Source organism: Cnephaeus nilssonii (assembly GCF_951640355.1).
Source record: "Cnephaeus nilssonii genome assembly, chromosome: 4".
Lineage (NCBI taxonomy): Eukaryota > Metazoa > Chordata > Mammalia > Chiroptera > Vespertilionidae > Cnephaeus > Cnephaeus nilssonii.
The window spans coordinates 32,661,315-32,680,204 of record NC_137075.1 but is presented as its reverse complement, the minus strand read 5'-3'; the positions used below and the strand labels follow the sequence as shown (position 1 = coordinate 32,680,204).

The window sequence follows — 18,890 nt, the reverse complement described above, 5'->3', positions numbered from 1 at the left end:
CTGTGTGTTTCTAAAGCCTCACCACTAAGGACCACTAGTGAGGAGTTATCAGGAAGCTGCTCTCTGGGATCTGGTCAGATTGGGGTGGGTTCTATGGCTCAGACAGGATGGGTCCTGGTTACACTTCTCTCTGAGGCTGGTCAGGGTCCCGGTCTCGGAAGTAGGTGAGCGTAGTGCCGGGCCTAGCCTGCTGCCGATACTCGGCAAGTTGCAGACGATGCTGTCGTTTGAGCACTTGGTGGACTCTCCAGGAGTGAGCACGGTGCGGCTCCTTCCAGTGGCAAAGACAGGGTGCAGGTAGATGTGGGCAGTGCTCAGCGCCTGCTGGGGCTTGTCCTGGTGTAGCCATGGTTTGTGTAGGAATGTGTGTATGGTTGGGGAGGATTATGAGTCCATCTCGGGTCACCTTTCCCCCTCACCTTCTTTCTGGTGCACTGATAACCATCTGCTTCCCCACTAGCTTCCAGCCAGGCAGCCTCTCCATGGCTGGGGAGCTGTCTGTCATTTATGTGGAAGGCTCTCTGGGTCGTGTTTATGGAGAATACATACCACATATATGTTCTTCCCTTAAGGTTAGTCTCTCCCTGGGAGTTCCCTGGGGATCACTTCCCATCTTTCTGAAAATTTGATGAGCGTAATCTAGGTCTTCTACCCACGTCCTCTCCCTTGCTTTTCTTTCATCTGAATCTTTTCATAATGTATCCAAGCTGTAATGACCCTGAGGCTGGGTCTATGCCTTTCTTTTTTTTTTATATATTTTTTTTATTGATTTCAGCGAGGAAAGGAGAGGGAGAGAGATAGAAACATCAGTGTTGGAGAGAGAACATTGATCGGTTGCCTCCTGCACGCCCCTACTGGGGATTGAGCCCGCAACCCAGGCATGTGCCTTTGGCTGGAATCAAACCTGGGAACCTTCAGTTTGCAGGCAGACTCTATCCACTGAGCCAAACCAGCTAGGGCTGAGTCTATACCTTTGTTGTAGCAAGAGCTTTCTTGGTATTGGGGGCATTTCTTCCTTACTCAGTCTTCTAGAAATGTCATCCTCCTGGCTTACAAGTTTCTCACTATTGCTCCCCACTGGTGGTTTGAGCTCTCCGCCACAACCTGGAAATGCTCCCCAGCACCTGGCCCAGTTTATGCCAGTGTTGCACATAAGTTTTCCCCAAAGTTTCCTCCTGATTTCTACATCCCTCTCCTTTCTAGTGTCACACTCCAAAGGAATGCAAGGTCCTTTCCCCATGTTCAACATATGGTTACTTTTTCTGGCATGTTACACTTCCTTGTGTATAACCTTTTCCTACCTACTGTTGTGTGAAGAAAATATGTACTGGGGGGTGTTTCTACTTAGGGGTGTGTTGGTGATGGGTCTGGGACATGTCTCTTGTGCCCTATACTTGCTACATTTGTGGGTATCCCTGCAGCTCTCTCTACACGGTTCTGCTGCTATTTCTGAGGGTGTGCTTGCTTGTTTTGTTGGTGCAGTGTTATACACAGAGCTCTGTACTTCAGGTGGGAATATTACACAGGGGTGACTGAATGATTGCCTGAGTGAATGTCTCTTAAAGCAGATCAGGGTGGTGATGATTTTGGGAATCAGTGATCTGGTCTATAAGCCCTGAAAGTGATTAAGGAACAAATACAAGGAAGTAAGGAGGTAGGTGCTATTGTGCCTGGAATAATCGGCTTTTTCTGTTCTTGTGCATGCTTCATAAGTCCACTCAGGGGCTAGAGGGTCGGGGGAAGAACAGGTGTCTTTTTGTGGTCTTATTGCAGACTTTGCCCCATTTGGCCACTAAGGCTTCAGATTTTTGTCATATTCTTCTGTAGACAGACTTTGATTTTGTTCTCACTTAAGAGTTGAGCACCTTAAGTCATCCCTACCCAGACTGATTTAGAGCAAAGACAGCCAAGATCATTTCCACCCCGTCTTTCTACTGACAAAGTAGAGTGAATCAGAAGTTTGATGTTTTAGGACCCACTATGTCAGAAACCCAAGGCCTATGCCCCAAGCCGTGGAAGACCAATCTTAGGAACCACCAATTCAGGCTCACTTTAGGGCTGTGGCATTACCTACAAAATAGGTGTTGCTGTGTCAGGCACTTGAGCTGGGTTTACTACTGCACAGAAGCAACACGATTTGACCCAGGTGTTCACCTCGAGCATTCTGTCCATCAGAATTGCTCACTGAGCATCTCTGGAGTGGGAGCGCTGAGGCCTCCTGGGCGGAGAAAGGGGCTGGGGGAATGCTTCCAGCCACTGGGGACACGGCGTGGTGTACCCTCCAGAAGCATGTTGATTGACCCGTCAGCAGATGCAGCCGGATCTTGTCCCCCAAGTCACAGGTTCCTGGTAAGGACAGCTGCTCCTGTCTACAACTGTGAATGCCCCTGGTATCGCCAGGCCAGGGTATCTGGGTGTAAAGATGATGTAATATAGCCAGAGGAGGAGGGGTTTCTGGCGATATTAACTCCTGGTGAAAACATTCCTGGTTCTAACTAAAGCCAAGCCACACTGGCTGCAAATCCCTAAAATGCATGGCAGCACAACTCTAATCATCCCATGCCAGGTGTTCGCCAAGGTTTTCTTTAAAATGTTTCTTCTTTTTTTCCTATTCTTCAAAAAAAATTTTTGGTTTGTTTTCAACTTTTATACACAAGTCACATTCCCAGAAAGCAAAGAGTGAAAAAAGTTTCTTTCTTCATACACATGCTGCTAAGAAAATAGTTTTATACACAGAATTTCAACAGGAGAGAGAAAAGGGATAGGGAGGAAGGGAAGGATGCGAAAGAGATGTTGAGAGGTGAGAGAAGGTGGCAGCAAGAGCAAGACCACAGTAGGCCAGTTTCTATCCTCCTGCCTGCATTGTTAAGTGGCATTTTTGGCATCGTCAGAATAACTGATTCCACCCCACCCTGGTTTGTTAGAATTGGAGCTTTTAATTTGAGAAGTGAACGGGACAGGGACTAGGGACAGCCATTTCCTTCCTCCTCTCCCCTCCCATCTTTTCTGCAATAAGCCACTGCTTCGGTGTTAACATGCCCACAGAGAGGAGTGACAGACTGGGAAGTCCAAACACAGGGCTGGCTGGATGTGTGCGCGTCTGAAACAGAGAATGGGAGCGGAGGAAGCCGGGAGGAGGAAGTCTGGAAGCAGACTCCCTCGAAAGGGGAGTTCTTAGGGGCAGGGTAGTAGGAGAAAGTTTCGGGGGCTTTTCTGTGCTTCTCCACCCTATTTCACTTACCACCTGATGATTACAGAGACAATTAGGATAGAGTTGGGAACCTGTCCCAGGTCATTCCTCTTGGTGATATCACCCTATCAGAGATTCACCTGTGCTTTAGTCAGCTCCTTGCCCACCCATCACCCTGCAATCATGCTCTGGCCCCCCATGGGGCTCACCACAGACCCTGACTCCTTTGGGGGTGCTCCCAGCAGATGCTGCTTACTGGAGGGGGGCTGAAGGGAACAGGTGCCAGGGCATACAACCAGGGGGAAGAATACAGATGGGGAACAAGGGTCCCCAAAGGCAAAGAGGTTTAACCCTTTGCACTCGCTTGCTTTTTCTCGATTCCTTTATTCTAATGCTAACCGTGTCGAGTCACACTCGACATCCGAGTGCAAAAGTTAAGAAGTGGCCAAAATGTGAAGGGGCCAGTAGGGAGGGAAAGGAGTGGGTTATGGAAGTTGTGAGTAAGAAGTGGTGATTAGCTACCTGAAAAGGAAGCATGACCAAGACTCAGAAATCAAACTGCCCACCCACCCCTTTCTTCCAGACACTACCACGGTGTTTCTGGCAGCACCGGCTTTTCTAACCCACATCTGGGGATGGGGATGTGACCTCTCCTGACAAATACTCAATTCAGGGGCAAGGATGTGTCTCCCCATCTCCAGGCTTCTCCCCATTACCAGCGCCCCCACCCTGCACGACCAGGGCAAGGCTGCACTACTTTGTCCCCAGGGTCACCCACCGTACCCATGCAAGGACTTAAAGCCATTTGACCTTCCAAAGATGAGGTGCTTTAAAGAAACCCTTAAAATGGGGGGAGGTGACACAAACAGGAAAAACCACTTGTTTGGTGGGAGAGTTTTCAGGTGTTTTTTTTTTTCTTTTTTTCTGTATTTTCCAAGTTTCTTTTTAGTTCATTCCTCTGGTCTCTCCATCTCTCACTCCTGTGCACATGTGTGCGCTCTCTCTTTTTTGGTTGTGTGTGTGTTTCAGTTTTTGTTTTGTTTTTTAAAGAACTTTGGATTTGCCGTTGGTGGGCAGCGCCGGTCCCAGAGGCTGGACCCCCACATGGCAGGGCTGGGACAAGGGGCAGGCCCACGGCTGCTGAGAGGATCTCTGTGTTTAAAGCCTTTGAGAATAAGTTACTGCAGTTCTCAGGGTGCAGGGTGGGGGTTGACAGAGGGATCCCTGGTGGCAGCTTCCCCTAGAGTCCAGGCCACAGGGGCTCCCTGCCAGACAAGGAGGTTAGGGGGATGTGAGGAGAGTGAGCCGGGAGCACTTCTCCCCGCCAACCTAAAGTTTGGTTAGTTTTGTGGGCTCCCTGCCCATCCCAGGCTCCAACATTGGGAGCCAACTGGGTTTTTGGAAAGTTTTTGAGCGGTATGGCGCTCTAGACAAGGGGGCAGGAAGGAGAAGGGGGAGCGACAGTTTATTTTCCTTCCCCCTTCTCTGTCTTGGGGTTTCCTTTTTCTTTCATCTTTTTTTTTTTCTTCTTCTTTTTCTTTTTTTGGTGTTTTCTCAGTCAGTGGAACAGCACGGGAGAACATGTACTCGTGTGTGTTTACAGGAGTTGGGGTGTGACTGGGAATTCAGTGGGGAAAAAGCTGTGGGAAGATAGATCAAGGACAGATTCTGTGTATGCTGAGCAGAGCAGACATGAGTGAATAATAAGGACGATAAGATGAGGATGTCTGTGAAGTCACAGGGCAAGGAGGAGTGGAGGGGTGTGTGTGGGCAGGGGAGGAGGCAGGACTCTGCTGGAAGTGGGTGTGTGAAGCCCACTGAGGGTGGGGATTGAGATCCCCAGGAGGTGGGCGAGCTAAAGGTTGGGGTGAGGGATTTGAGATCCCACTAAACACCCCTTGGGGTAAGAGAGGGAGCCCTGAGGCCCTCCCTCTCCCCAGATCTTGGTTTATCTTTCATCTGTTTATAAAGCTACAAGTGTAGAGGTAGTAGTAGTTTTGGGGTTGGAGTCCGTGTGAGGTAATCTTGCTTCCTCTTTGGCAAAAGCCACGGCAGCGGTGGCAGCTGTGGTGGCGTTGGTGACGACGATGGGTGGGCCCCCGGGGGGCGGGGCCGCCTTCCGCCTGTGGGCCGAGGAGCGCAGGTGGGAGGCCAGGGCTTCACGCCCACTCAGCAGCACCTCACATGCCAGGCAGTGGTAAGTGCAGATGGGCACCCGCAGTGGGGGGGGCATGGAACCCCCGGAACCCCGCCCAAAGAAGCAGAAGGATCTCTGATGAGCAATGGCTGGAGCCTCCCCGTCAAATGCCATCTTGCACTGGCGGCACAGGTAGCGGTGGGTCACGTCCACGGTGGAGATGCCAGGGCTGCCCGTCAGCAGCTCATCCGCCTCCCCGGTCTCCCCCTCCCCTGGAGCGGGCAGGTCAGGAGGCTTTGGAGGTGCTGTGGCTGTGGGCTCAGGGGGCTGGGGTGGGGGCTGGAGGAGGGCATTGGGGAGTAGTCCGATGAGGGTCTGAGGTATCACGGGGTTCATTGGAAATAGCCCCTTCTTCATGCCATAAAGCTGTTGGAAGTAGGCTCCTTGTAACTGGGGGCCAAAGACAGCCGGTGGTGTGGCCCCTCCTGCAGGGGGCAGTGGGAAGGGCAGGAACTGGCCCCCCAACAGGGCTGGGACAGTGGCCTTCAATGCTTTGAGGTTCTTGAGGGCATCAGTGGAGGAGCTGGTGGGGGCTGCAATTGGTTTTCGCTCACCAGAGACCTTATCCCCAGAGGGCTCAGTAGGCGGGCCGGGGGCAGGGTCAGCGGTGCCTGCTGTGGAGGTGTTGATTTGGTCGGGCACAGATCTCTGAGGTAAGGGGCAGCCTGGGCCAGCAGTCTGGACCATTGTGGTAGCAGGCAGAACCGAAGTGGCGAGGCCAAGGAGGCCTGAGGAGGCTGCAGGGCCTAGGAAGATGAAAGGGAAGATGAAAGGGATGATGAAGGATTAGCCACCTCCTGGCCCCGCCTCTTTCCTGCTCTAGGCCACCTCCAGCCTCACCCACCCATTCCCACAACTAGCCTCCATGACCCTTTCCTCCCTTCTTTCCCCCAAGAACCTGAAGCAAAGGAAGACCACAGGTGATTGGAGATGGGAAGAGTCAAGAAGGAAAAGGAAGGGCATGTTATTAGAGGGAAATGCTCTCTGAATTCCAGCTCCTCCCAACCTTCCACTCACCTGAACTGAAAGGAGCTAAGCTGCCCAGTGGGGGCTGGGCCAGAGCTGGGCCAGGCAAGAGGACTGGGGCCAAGCGAGGCAGGGCTGGGGCAGCCCCGAGGGGCGCAGAGGCGGGTGTAGTGGCAGGTGGGGCCTTGGGAGCCGGAGATGCCTCGGGTGCTGGGACCAAGTCGTAGCACTTGCTTTCACTCTTCAGCTGGGCTTGGACCGCCTCCTTGAGTTTGGCCAGGTGCTGGCGGGAGAAGAGATGGCCTCGGCAGGAGACATAGAAATCATACTTGACATCACAGTAGGGGCAGTCAGTGCGCTGGGCTCCCGAGGGGCCCTCACTGCTGCCCCCAGCCCCGCCAACGGCTGCCCCCTGCAGTTTGGCTTTCTTTTCCTTGGCACGAGCATTCTGGAACCAGACCTGGATGACTCTCTTGGGCAGCCCAATCTCCTCCCCCAGCACCTCACACTCCTGCATGGTGGGGGTGCGGTAGGCTTCATAACAGGCTTTCATGATCTTCAGCTGCAGGCTGCTCATCTGGGTCCTATAGCGCCGCTGCCCCATTCCATCTGGAACCCCAGCCCCACCTGGTCCCCCACTGGTCCCTCCAGCCCCAGGGGATTCTGGTTCGGCCAGGCTGGAAGCAGAGGAATCGCTTAGATCACCTGCAGAGGGACTGCAAGCCTCGCTCTCTGGAGAAGCTTTTGTGGGTTCCTCTGGGCCCTCGTCCTCACTGGGGGGAAGGGGAGGAGGGAGAGGTAGAGGTGGCTCAGGTGGTGGGATGGTGGCCTCTTTCCCAGGAGGCAGGAAAGGCAGGGGCCCCGCAGGAGGGGTGACCGTGGGGTAGGGAAAAGCGGGTGCTTCTCTCTTGGGGGCCTCCCTCCCAGTCCCATCATCCACCTTGCCCAACAAGAGGTTGAACTTGGGGAAGGGTGCAGGGGTGGGTGTGACAGGGGGCTTGACCGCTGGATTGGGCGCTCCCCCGGGGGTGCTTCGAAACTGGCCCTTCCTCTCTCGGGCCCTGGTATTCTGGAACCAGACCTGCACCACCCGCTTTTTGAGCCCCACCTCCTCGGAGATGCAGTCCAGCATCTTGCGTGTTGGGTTGGAGTCCTGCATGTACCAGCGGTACAGGATCTCCAGCTGCTCGGGCAGGATGGTGGTGCGCAGGCGCTTGTCCCTGGGGGGCTCGCCTTCCCCTCCACCCCCTGCTTCACTGCCCGTGGGGGACAGGCTGCCGTCCTCGTGCCTCCGTTTGAGGGGCGGCCCTGGCGCTGGTGGAGTGCCTGCCACCAGGGGGTTTCGCTCCCCAAACACCAGCAAGGGTAGATCTAGGAGGTGGGGGGCAGCCCCGGGCTGCACAGACGGCAGGAAATGCAGTCGGCGGTGACTGGCCAGGAGGTCCTGGCTGGAGAAAGACGCGGCGCACTGGTCGCAGGTGAGGGCTGGGGAAGGTGAGGGAGACGCCCTCCCTCCAGGCTCTCTGCCTTCTGGCTTTGTTGCTTCTGCTTGGCTCAGCTCTTCCCTGTCTGGAGGTTCTGGTGATGGGCCCTTGGGACATTTTGGGGGTTCCGGGCCCTGTTCCTCCTCTGCATCTTCCTCCTCGACTTCCTCCTCCTCTTCCCCTCTCTCTGCCTCTTCCTCTTCCAGGGGCTGGTCATCATAGCATTTCTTAAGGTGTCGCACCAACTCAAAAACACAGGAGAAGGCGGCGTGGCAGCGCCTGCAGCCAGAGACTCCCCCAGTGCCTCCTGTGGTGGGTGCAGGCCCGCCCTCGCTGGCATTCTTGCGAGCTTTCTGGCGGGCATTCTGGAACCACACTACCACCACACGGCTAGCCAGGCCCAAGAGACTTGCAAGCCGCTCCACCTCTCCATCCTTGGGGTAGGCACTGGTCTCAAAGAAAGACTGCAGGGCTTGGGTCTGGAACTCTGTGAACTTGGTTCTGGAGAATCGGCGGCCTGCAGGCACCAGGGGAGGAAGAGTCCCTCTGGCGTTTTCTTCCTCCTCTGGGGGCCAGTGTCCTGTCCGGCCTCGTTCCTCAGGGGGGTGTGCCACCTCTGTCTCAGGCTCGGGCACCAGGAAGGGTAGACCCAGTTGGGGAGCAGGTGAATCCAGAGACCCATCAGGAGGTTTGGGGGGCTCTGCAGAGGGCGGGTACAAGCTATCATAGCTCTTTCGAAACTGAGCAGCATAACGGCTCAGGGCCTCGAAGGGCAGAAAGCGGCGGTGGACGTGCTCCTCGTGTGTCTTGAGGATGAGCATATTAGAGAAGAGTTTCCCACAGGCCCTGCAGGCCAGCTTATCCCCACCCCCCAGGGCCTCTGGTGGGGGTGGGGTGGGAGGAGGGGGCACAGCCTGCTTCCCTTCATTGTACTGAATCACCAGCTCAAAACCAAAGTTTTCTAGAAGGGCTTTGGCTGCAGTGTGGGCTGCCTCGTTGGGTGTTGGTTCGGGGGGTGAGGCTGCCCCTGCCTCGGTTCCCTCTTCAGCTATGGGGGGCCGCTCCCATTCCCGCTCAGCCAGCTCAGCCTTTGGGGGTGGGGGTTGGGGCGGAGGGGTGGCAGCTGGCAGGGACAGCAGGGGCGCAGGCCCAGCCAGTGCCAGCTTGGGCCCCACCTTGAGGTCATGGAGGTAGAAGGGCAGGAGCAACTGCTGCTGCTGGAGCTTAAGCAGTGATTCGGGCACCAAAGGGAAGGGGGGCAGGACCGGGGGGGTGAAGAGAGGGGCTGGGAATCGGTGCAGGTCCAAGGGAGGGGGAGGAGGGGACAGGAAGGGCAACCCAGACATGAAGCCGCTGGGGTCGGGGCCCTTCTTCTCAGTGCCCGCCTCCCCCTCAGCCTCGCCTTCTTTGGGCTCTTCCTGGCCACGCTCTGGCCCCTCAGCCTTGGCATCAGCCTTGGCCCCCCGTGAGCGAGTCTGGTGCAGAACTGAGCGCATGTGGATCTCCAGGGTGGAGCTCTGGTTGTAGGAGACTCGGCAGACTGTGCACTTAAACGGCTTGTCTGTAGCCGCAGTGGTGGCAGGCGCTGAGCCAGCCTCTCCCCGGGCAGGGCCAGAGGGGTCAACGGCCGCTTTCTTCATCTTGTGCAGGTGGGAGACAGAGTTATAATGGACCAGGAGGATATTCTTCTGTGTGAAGGACTCTTTACACACAGTGCACTTATAGGGCCGGGCAGGGTCAAGGAACTTGTCCAGTGCAAAGTTGGTGGTCTTCCGATAGGTCAGAGCGGGGCGCGAGTCCGCTGGAGCTGGTTCTGCAGGGCGGGGCTCCCCAGCAGTCCCCTCTTCCTCCTCAGCCATGGCGGGTAGAGGAGCTATTTCTTCAGCCTGGGCGTCAGGTCGAGGGGCTGGAGATGGGGCTGGAGAGGGGGGTTGGTCAGGGCTTCCTGTGGGCTTGTCTGGGGCCTCGGCTGAGGGCAGGGGAGGCTCAGGAAGAGGACCGGGACTGGCTTCTGGAGGCGGCTGAGGGCCTTCTAGGGGAGAAAAGGGGTTGCAGTGAGAAGGGAACTTTAAGTCAGACCCCACCCACTCAATATCAAGGGCAACTGATCCCTGCCTCCCTTCCTTCAGACCTTCTTGGTCTGTGAAGCCCAGGTCCCCTTTCCTGCCACCTCGGGAGGTTTCCCATCCCCTTCCTTACCTGCTGCCGGGTCTCTGCCGGGTGCAGGCTCTGGCCCGGGAGCCAGGGGCCCGGGGCCATCCCCCAGAGGGCTTAGAGAGGGCCCAGGCAGCACTTTGGTCACCAAGGTCATCTCTACAGTTGTGGCCTGTAATGGAAGAGACCCAGTGACTTCCTTCGCGCCCTCTGGCTACTGCTGTGCCTATGCCCAGCCCCTTTGCACGGCTCCAGTCTTGTCTCTGGACAGACCTCCCACCTAACTTCTGCTTTTCCCACAGAGGAGAGGGCCTGGCAGCCGGGCCTGCTGTTGAACAGCTCTTCTCAGGACCTAATGTGAGTGAAGGAAATGCTTAGCCTCCTCTCAGGCGAGTAAGGCAGCTAGATAAGCTCCACTCGGTTCCCTCCAACTCCAAAATCCACCTTGAAATCTGTGAAATGCTGTTTCCTTCACCAACACCCCCCCCCCCCCCAACACACACACTTGCCCGGCACCCCTGCCTCTGCCTGCCCTCTGCCCCGCCTGACAGGGCTCCCTGGACGGGTCCTCACCCAACCTGTACTCACCACAAGCAGCAGCTTCTCAACACACTCAGGCACCACGTTGTGAAGGTGGCTAAGGTGGAAGTGCAGGGCAGGCCGGCCCACCAGCTGCTCCTGGCACAGCGGGCACCTGTACTTAGGCTGCACTGCATGCTGGGAGAGTGCATGAGCCCTCACCTGCTCGGACTCTGGGCTCAGGAAGCTGCAGTATGGACAGCAGTACACCTGGGGGCACATGGGCGGAGGGGGTGTCAGGCACAGGTGGGACCTGCCATCACTTAGCCTTTACGCTCCTGCACACAGCACCATCTCCTCTCCCAATAAAGAAGCGAGCCCAAGGGGAAGGCATCGCTGTGGACCCAGCCACAGTCCTGAAAGCTGGCTCCTCCCTGGTTTCCCACGGACTGGGACGAAGGCCTAAGCCAGGCCCCACCTTGCCTTCTTTCTTGTCTGGCCCTCGTGCTCCATCCTGGTCTCTGTCTTTCCTTGGTCTGGCTTTCCCTGTCTCTGCTGCCCTACTCAGTTCTCCAGCTGACAGTATGGCCCTGTAGCTCCCTCCCTGGGATTTAGTTTCCTTAACCACCCTCACACTGCCTGTATCTTCTCCCTGAAACGGTTCCCCTTCCCTCTGGCACTTCCTGCACCCACTGCGCTCCCCAAGGCCCCTGAACTAAGTGTCTCCCCACCTGTCTGCTCGGAAGCCAGCTCATTCTCCCTCAGAGGCTCAGCAGTTCCCACTTTCTTTTCCTTTTATTTTTCTTCCCTTCTTAATGCAAACAATAACCATAGCTCCCTCCGTGGCTCAGGACATTCTGGCTTGACTCTTAGTGCATTCTTGCCCACACCTCTGGAGGATGGGACTGGGGAGCCCGGGGGCCCCTCTATTTCCCCGAGTCACCTGTGTGCCTGATCTCCAGCCTGCACTTGTCTCCCTGGCGCACGCCCTCTCCTGCCCCCTGTGCCCTCAGTCCAGGCCTGCACAGCAGGAAGGGGATGCTCATCTGAATGCACCGAGGCCTAGGAGCAGACATCTGGAGTGGGTGTGTGAGGGAGCAGGGGTTAGGAGGAGGGGAAGCTGAGGACATAGCCATTACTGCAGCAGTGTGAAGGAAGGCAGCCATGATAAATACTGCATATTGCAGTTCCCGTGTGGAGAGCTGTGAGGCACTCAAAATCAATACTTTCAGGCCACAGAGCTAGACTACTGGGGCCTGCCTAGGCCAGGCAGAGGCCTGGGTCCAGAGACAGAGATTTGCAGAGCTTGCTGTCTGGATGAATCATCTGGGCTGGTGCCTCTACCCTCAGGAAGGGGGTGCCAGGACACCCCTCCAGGCTCAGGGCTTCCCGTTGGAGATGAACAGCCACGTCTAGCTGCCTTTCTGTTCATAACAGAAATAAAGAGCCGGGCGGCAGCTAGTTTTTTGTCTTTGCCTTGCTTAGTTTCTTCACTTCTTTCCTCCCCTCCTCCCTCCACCTACCTCCAATCTTTCCTGCCCTCAATACAGCTTCTCTCTTCACCTTTCCCTCAAATTCCTGCCATCCTTCCTGTCGTCTCCCTCTGTGCTCCATCCTTGGCACCAGCTCTGCTCCCTGTTGGTCCAGAACATCCATAACTGGGCCCAAGTGGGATTTTTTAAATCATGTATTTTGAGTTAAATAAGTCACAAGCACGACAAAATTAGGTCTACCCTTGGTCTGAAATCTCTGTAAAGCCCTGCTGATTAGAATGTCAGCTTTTAGAACATGAGTAGATCTCAGTAAAACTAGACCCCCCTCAGCTCTTCCCAGGTACCCCAGTTCTGACCGTGGTCTGGTTGGCACTGTCTCCAGGAGGGCCAGTCTTGTTCTCTGCCTCTTCAGAAGCTGAAGATGAAAGGAGAGGAGATTAAGAGACTCCCCAGACCTCCCTCTTCCTTTCACAGACCCTCAGCTCTTAAGGTGACCTGATTTGTAGCACAGAGCTTCCAGGGGAGGGGGCTGGGCTCTGGGGAAAGGTAGGAAGGGCAGGAACGTACAGAGCTATACTGAGTACAGCGGGGAGGCCGGCTCAGCAGGCTGAGCCCGGGTTAGTGGATGGCCAGGTTTGGGTCCTCGAGGAGAACAGAAGCACCCAGCCTTCTGTGGCTCTGCCTCCCTCCCCTCCGACGTGTCCTTTCTTTTGGTCACTTTGGCTCCTTTACCCCAGGCCTGGCAGGGTGTGTGGATACTGCACACTCCCAAGAGCATCTCAGAATGTGTTAGGATTAGGGATGGGGAGGGCAAGGGATGGAGGGAAATTAACCAGATGAGCAACTCACCTAATTGTTCTGTCTTATTCTGGGCATCTTTCTCAGGGGTGGGTGGCTCAGCTAAGGGGGCAACAGGAGCCTTCCCTGTGTAGAGGGGAGAGTCAGCTTATAAAGATGAAGCATCAGGAAAGGGAAGAGATAGAGCAAAGAAAGCAGGACAAGCAGCCAGGCAATGAGGGAGAAAATGGATGGATGAATCAACAGGCAGGGGAGGACAAAAAAGAAATACAGAGGAGGAGAGCCTAGGAAATCATCCCTGGGAGTCCAGCCCCTGTCGCTTGAAGAGAAGCAAACAAGCCCAGCGGTAGGTGACAGAAACAGGACCAAACTCTCAGCTCCTTGTCTTGACTGATCCTGGAAGCAAGGAGCCCAGAAATGTAGAGGGAGGGGTGCTGAAGAAGGAAGGTGAGGTTGCATGGAAGCAGCTGCAGTGAGCAGGAGGCGGCAGGTCTAACTGGGAGAGGAGATTACCACTCAAGTAAGAATTGACAGATGTGTAGGAATTTATTTTCGGTGGCGGCCTAATTAAAGTGTTAAAGTTCCTTAACTCCATTCAGCCTAGCGCCAGGATCGTTAGCTATTGATCTGGGCCCCTCCGGCACTTAACTCCAGCCGGCATATTGGCAATTCAATTAGCACAGTCAATGCTGCCTGTTCCTGGTTCCTGCTGCCCGAGCCCCAGCCTCGCCCACCACTGGTCTCTGTGAATCCCGGACGCTGTGCTCACCTCTGACAGCCCCTTCCAGGCCCCTCTCCTGCACCCTCTGGATCATTGGCACCTGGTGGGCCCTTCCCCGTTTCTGCAGTTACACCCTGCCAACAGCTGCCTTGGGGGACCCTCGGCCCAGCCTTCAGGCTGAAGACCTTCTAGGAGACAGGAAAAGGCTGGGGAAAGGGCTTCCCACCGAGGCTGCCTTCAGACCATGCCCACAGCTCCCATCAGTTTCCCATATGTCCTGGCCCATTCTTTTCTTTCTGCCTCTGTCCTTCCTGCCCAGCTCCTGCCCACGCCCCCTACCCAGCGTTGCTAGGACACTGGTCAGTACTTGGAACCACTGGGTGACTCCTCCTCACCTCTCTTCCTGTTCTCTGTTTTTTTAATCCTCACCTGAGGATATTTTCCCATTGATTTTTAGAGAGAGAGAAGAGGGAAAGACAGAAATATCAATGTGAGAGAAATATATCAATTGGTTGCCTCCTGCACGCACCCCGACTAGAGCCCAGGCTGGGGAGGAGCCTGCAACCAAGGTATGTGCCCCTTTGACCAGAATCAAACCCGGGACCCTCTGGTCCACAGTCTGATGCTCTATCCACTGAGCAAACCAGCTAGAATTGTTCTCTGTTGTCCACCCAGCAAAGTCCCCGCCCTTCTCTGCCTCCTCCCTCCAACAGCCTCTTGTTCCCCCCTTCACTCGGCAGCCCCACTGTTCCTGAAATCTGGAGCAGACCTGTTCCCCTTGTATCCCTTTCTCACCAGCCCTCAGCTCCATGCCAGCTGCCCTCTCTGCCCAGCCCTACCCCTTCAATCCCCTCCGCCTCACCTGGAGTCCGGAGCTGCCCGTGGCTGAAGCTAAGGATGCTCTGAAGAGCTGAGAGCCCTTCCTCGGCTGCCGGGCCACTCTGTAGCAGCTGCAGGCGCCGCTGGGCCTGGGCATCGCGGTGGGCCGGTGCTCGCAGGTGCTGCAGCAGGGCCAGGCGGGAGGGCGTCTCCCAGGCACACAGCAGGCAGCGGAACAGTCCCAGCTCTGCCCCTGCCGCTGCCCCCTCCATCTCCAGAAGAAACTGGAAAAACGGAAAAAGGCAGCTCAGGCCCAGAAGGAACAGGTACCTTCAGATCTCCTTTACCTTCCCCAAGGGAGCCTCACCAGCAGCACCCCCACCCCGCCCTTCCACCCTCTGAGCTCCCCTATTCCTTCCTAAGGCCATCTGAGTATTACTGCTTTTTCTCCCCAATCTCCTCTTCCTCCGACCCATCCTGGGCTCTCCTGGTGTGTGAATGGAATCTGGTTCTGTTCTCAAACTTCTGGTGATAAGATGGGCTGAACAGAAGCAGAGTCCTCCCTCCAGCCCCAAACACCAGAAAAGCGGAGTGAAATATTGGATTCACTTTGTTCGACTGAGTCCACCATCCTTGGCCTCTTTCTCCGCGTCTTTTTTCCTAAACAGTGTATTATCCTGTGCATAGTACATGCTTTAAAAAAATTTTTTTTTTAATTTTATTGATTTCAGAGAGGAAGGGAGAGGGAGAGAGAGATATAAATATCAATGATGAGAGAGAATCATTGATCGGTTGCCTCCTACACAACCCACTGGAGATCGAGCCCGCAATCTGGGCATGTGCCCTGACGGAGAATCGAACCAGGACCTCCTGGTTCATAGCTTGATGCTCAGCCACTGAGCCACGCCGGCTGGGCCATACATGCCCTTTTCTCCAGTTCTGCCACCTTGGGCTTTCCCATCCCTCTCCACTTCCCTCTCCCCGAGGCGGCTGCTCTGCCCCTCACCTCAGGCCTCCCTCCCCCTCACCTTGTACACCTGGCTGTTTTCCTCGTGGGCTGCCCCCCGGGCGTGTAGCTGCATCTTCTCCTTGCTGTTGGACTCAAAGTCACAGATGTTGCAGCGCAGGTGCAGGGGGGGCACGGACCCATAAGGAGTCCCATCTCCCAGGGGCATGGGCAAGGGAGTGCCCGTAGCCCCACTGCCCTCCCTCAGGTGGGCTGCCAGCTGGTACTTCTGAGCATGTTTGTCGGTCTTGAGGTGGAGTTGGAAGTTGGCCTTGAGCTGGGTGCCATAGCAGCAGAGCTTGCAGCGGTGGGTGTCACCGGCCACCTCCTTCCATTCGGCCTCCGGGAGGCTGCGGCCCATGCTGCAGTGGTAGAGCAGCAGCTCCAGGTTGTCCGTGCTGAAGGCCTGGCACACCAGGCAGCGGAACACCTTCAGAGACGGGCTGTCATCTGGGGGCGGCGAGGTGGGCAGGCCCTCGGACAAGGAGCCCAGGAGCTGACTTTGAGGCAGGTGGGCGTCCGGGGAGAAGCTGCCAGGGGCTAGGGGACAGAGACAGGTTAGTGGCCCAAGGAAGGAACGGAGCAGGGTCAGTTTGGTCTGCGGGAATGTGGGTGGTGGGTAAATGAGGATAATGCTGAGGGCGCTGGTGTTACCTAAGCGGGTGCTGGCCCTTGGGAGAGAGCAGGGAATCAAGTTTGACCCGCGAAGGGGAAGAGGAGCAGAGCCAGGGAGCTTACCAGGTGTGGGGAACTTTCGGGCCGGTGCTCCGAGGTGGTGGAAGCCGTTGAGAAGCAGCTGGGTTTCCAGGGGCTTGTCTGGCCTCAGCCCAGGGCCAGGCAAGGGAGCCTGGGGCTGCCCTAAGGCCTGGGGCCCAAAGTACTGGAAGAGTTCAGGCGGAGTGGCAGGGGCCCCTGTTGGGGGCGGAGGGCTTGGCCCCACAAGCCCAGGTGGCAGGCCCAGCGGCAGCCCCTGGTGCAGCATGAGGACATTCTGCATGTGCTTCTCAGAGGTCATGTGGATGCGCAGGTTGCGAGAGATGTTGGTCTCATAGCTGCACACCTTGCACTGCCAGGACGATTTGGTCTTGGGTTCCTTGTCCCCAGAGCAGGGCGGGAGCGGTGCCTCTGGGGGGCTTGCCTGCCCACCAGGCCCAGCCTGGAAGCCCTGCAGGTTGGCCAGGTGCTTGTCAGACTGCATGTGGATGCTGAGGTTGCCCTTGGTGGTGGTGGAGTAGTTGCAGATGTCGCAGCGGTAGGGCTTGTAGCCACAGTTGTAGCTCTCTCCACGCGCCAGGCGGGGGTGGGCCCCCCCGGCGCTGCAGTAGCTGCAGTGACTGTTGCTCTCAGGGTGCTTCTCCCGCATGTGCACATCCAGGGTCTGCTGGTACTTGTAGTGCCAGTTGCACTTGGGACACTTGAGCGTCTTGCAGGAATTGCGCGAGTGAAGCAGAGACATGTGGCTGGACAGGCTGAGGCCCTGGAAGGCTGCAGGGGCTGGGGTGTAGTCCTCGGCTAGGCGGTAGGGCTGGGGTGGCTCACTGGGGTCTTCGGGGGAGCCCACTGGGACGGGGAGAGTGCCCCCCTCCTTGCAGGTGGGTGAGCTTTGGTTAAGTGGGGGGCAGAGCCCTCCATCCTCTTCTTGCCCCTCGGGGAACCAATCTGGGCCTGCCTCCCCAGCTGCCGGTGGTGATTCTTTGGCTTGGGTTGGGCTGGGATCCCAAGTGGCTGGGGTAGTGGATGGGGAAGGCGGACTGAGGGTTAGGACGTCTTCTGTAGGCAGAACAGGGGCCTGGGTTTCTGCCTCAGGGCAGCCATCCTCAGTCCGGGCTACATTCGCCTCCAGGCTCACTGTGCTGCTCTTGTCAAGAGGCATTTCTGAAGGGGGGCCAGCAGGTGGTTTTGGTTCCAGGAAGCTTAGGAGGGCCATGCAGCCCTCATCCCCCTCCTGGAGCACAGCTGGGTTGCCTGTTAGGCCCTGGTGTTGAGCAGAGGTTAGCTTCACCCCATGAGACTGTGTATGGCCCACGAAGGCCTGGGACTGGCTGAAACCCAGGCGGCATAGGAGGCAGAGCCAGAACAGTGCCCGGTGGTCTCCCCCCCTGCTCCCAACGGGGCCATCTTTGGGATCTCCGGGTGGGTTTGGTGCTAGCTGGTAGCTCCAGAAGGCTCCATCCCTTCCCTCACAGGTGGCCGGAGATGGCGCTGAGGTATCATGGGACAGAATTTGGTCAGAAGAGCTAAAGCCTTGGATTGGGTCAAAGCCATGTTGGATGTGAAGGGCAGTGAGGTGTGCAGGGGGCGGGTGGGGTAGGCTGGGCTCTTCCTTGATGCCCGCCTCACCCCAGGGGAAGCCCTTTGGTAACAGCAGTTCACTGCCACCTGGCAGGGACAGCTTGGCCACCAGGCAGGCCTCTCCGCCAGCTGAGAAGAAGAGATGGCTGCTTAGGTCCACAGGAGGGAGCCCTCCTCCTTCCGCCTTCTGCTCCTCGTCCTCTTCCACCCCCAAGTCCTTTGGCGGGAAGCCGCCACAGCCAGGCTCCTCCTGGGGCTCCCCAATCTCCTTTGGGGGGATGAGGCCACAGCCCGACTCCAGAGGCTGCCCCCCTGGTTCTGAGGGCCTCATGCTCTCAGAGGGGGAGGGGGCAGCAGGGGGATCTTTGGTGACAAGATCAGGGGGGATGCTGGGGGAGGAGGTGTCCAGAGGCGGGGACGGGGCATTGTGCCCAGGGGGTGGGGTGGTGCCAGCAGTAGAGGATGAGCTAAGGGTGGCCATGGCAGACGGAGGAGTGCTGGGGGTTCATCTCAGCGTGACAGCCAGTACCCTGCAGGGGAAACACAGAGAGAGCCGTGTTGTCAGGTAGCCGGGGAGACAGCAGTGACTCTCCTGCTACGCCAGCCCCACCCTCTTCCCTGAGCACCAGACTCAGGTAGCCATGTGCCACACTGAAACTTCACTTAGTGTCTAACAGGCACTTCAAACTTAACATGTCTAAAATCAGAACTCTTTATTCCTCCCCTGAATTTATTCTTCCCCATCTTTCCTATCTCAGAATTTGGTACAACTATTTATCTGGTTGCTTAAGCTAAAAACCTAAAAATTTCTCTTGCTCCACAATACGCAATTGACAGCAACCTCTCAAACATGTGTCCCATCCCTCCATTTGTCTTCATCTACGCCAGCACACCCTGGCCCCAGCCATCCTCATCTCTCTCCTGAGCTAATGCAATGGATTCTACCACTGCCCCTCCAGTCCAATTTCCTCCCACCCAGCATCCAGGTGAGCCTTCATTTAATTCTCAATTATGAAAAATGTCAAACATATAAAAGTAGACCAAACAAAATAAGGAACATTTTTGTACTCATCACCCAGTGTCAACAGTCACCAACTCATGGCCCTCATGGCCAATCTTGTTTCATTTATATCCTTACCCACTTCCCCCTTTTCCTGTATGATTTTAAAGCAAATTTCAGGCATCATAAAGAATCATCTTTTAAAATGTACATCATACTATATTCTGCTTAAAACCCATCAATGATTTCTC

The 18,890-nt window shown here is 56.3% G+C and overlaps 1 protein-coding gene across 5 annotated transcripts in view; it reads right to left on the bottom strand.

The window, feature by feature from the left end:
- Positions 1–246: 246 nt before the first annotated feature.
- The window catches only part of ZFHX2 (zinc finger homeobox 2), a 34,409-nt gene continuing 15,765 nt past the window's right edge, over positions 247–18,890 (bottom strand). For 4 of the 5 annotated variants that reach the window (XM_079768510.1, XM_079768509.1, XM_079768511.1 and 1 more), the window contains exons 2-10: positions 16,086–18,169; positions 15,370–15,887; positions 14,385–14,625; positions 12,853–12,927; positions 12,360–12,418; positions 10,580–10,780; positions 10,037–10,163; positions 6,405–9,869; positions 247–6,133 (exon numbers count right to left, since the gene is read on the bottom strand). In XM_079768510.1, the coding sequence (XP_079624636.1) occupies positions 5,154–6,133; positions 6,405–9,869; positions 10,037–10,163; positions 10,580–10,780; positions 12,360–12,418; positions 12,853–12,927; positions 14,385–14,625; positions 15,370–15,887; positions 16,086–18,120 (7,701 nt within the window). In that variant the 5' untranslated portion in view covers positions 18,121–18,169 and the 3' untranslated portion in view covers positions 247–5,153. The remainder of the gene's footprint in view (positions 6,134–6,404; positions 9,870–10,036; positions 10,164–10,579; positions 10,781–12,359; positions 12,419–12,852; positions 12,928–14,384; positions 14,626–15,369; positions 15,888–16,085; positions 18,170–18,890) is intronic. The other variant, XM_079768513.1, reaches the window with a different exon arrangement.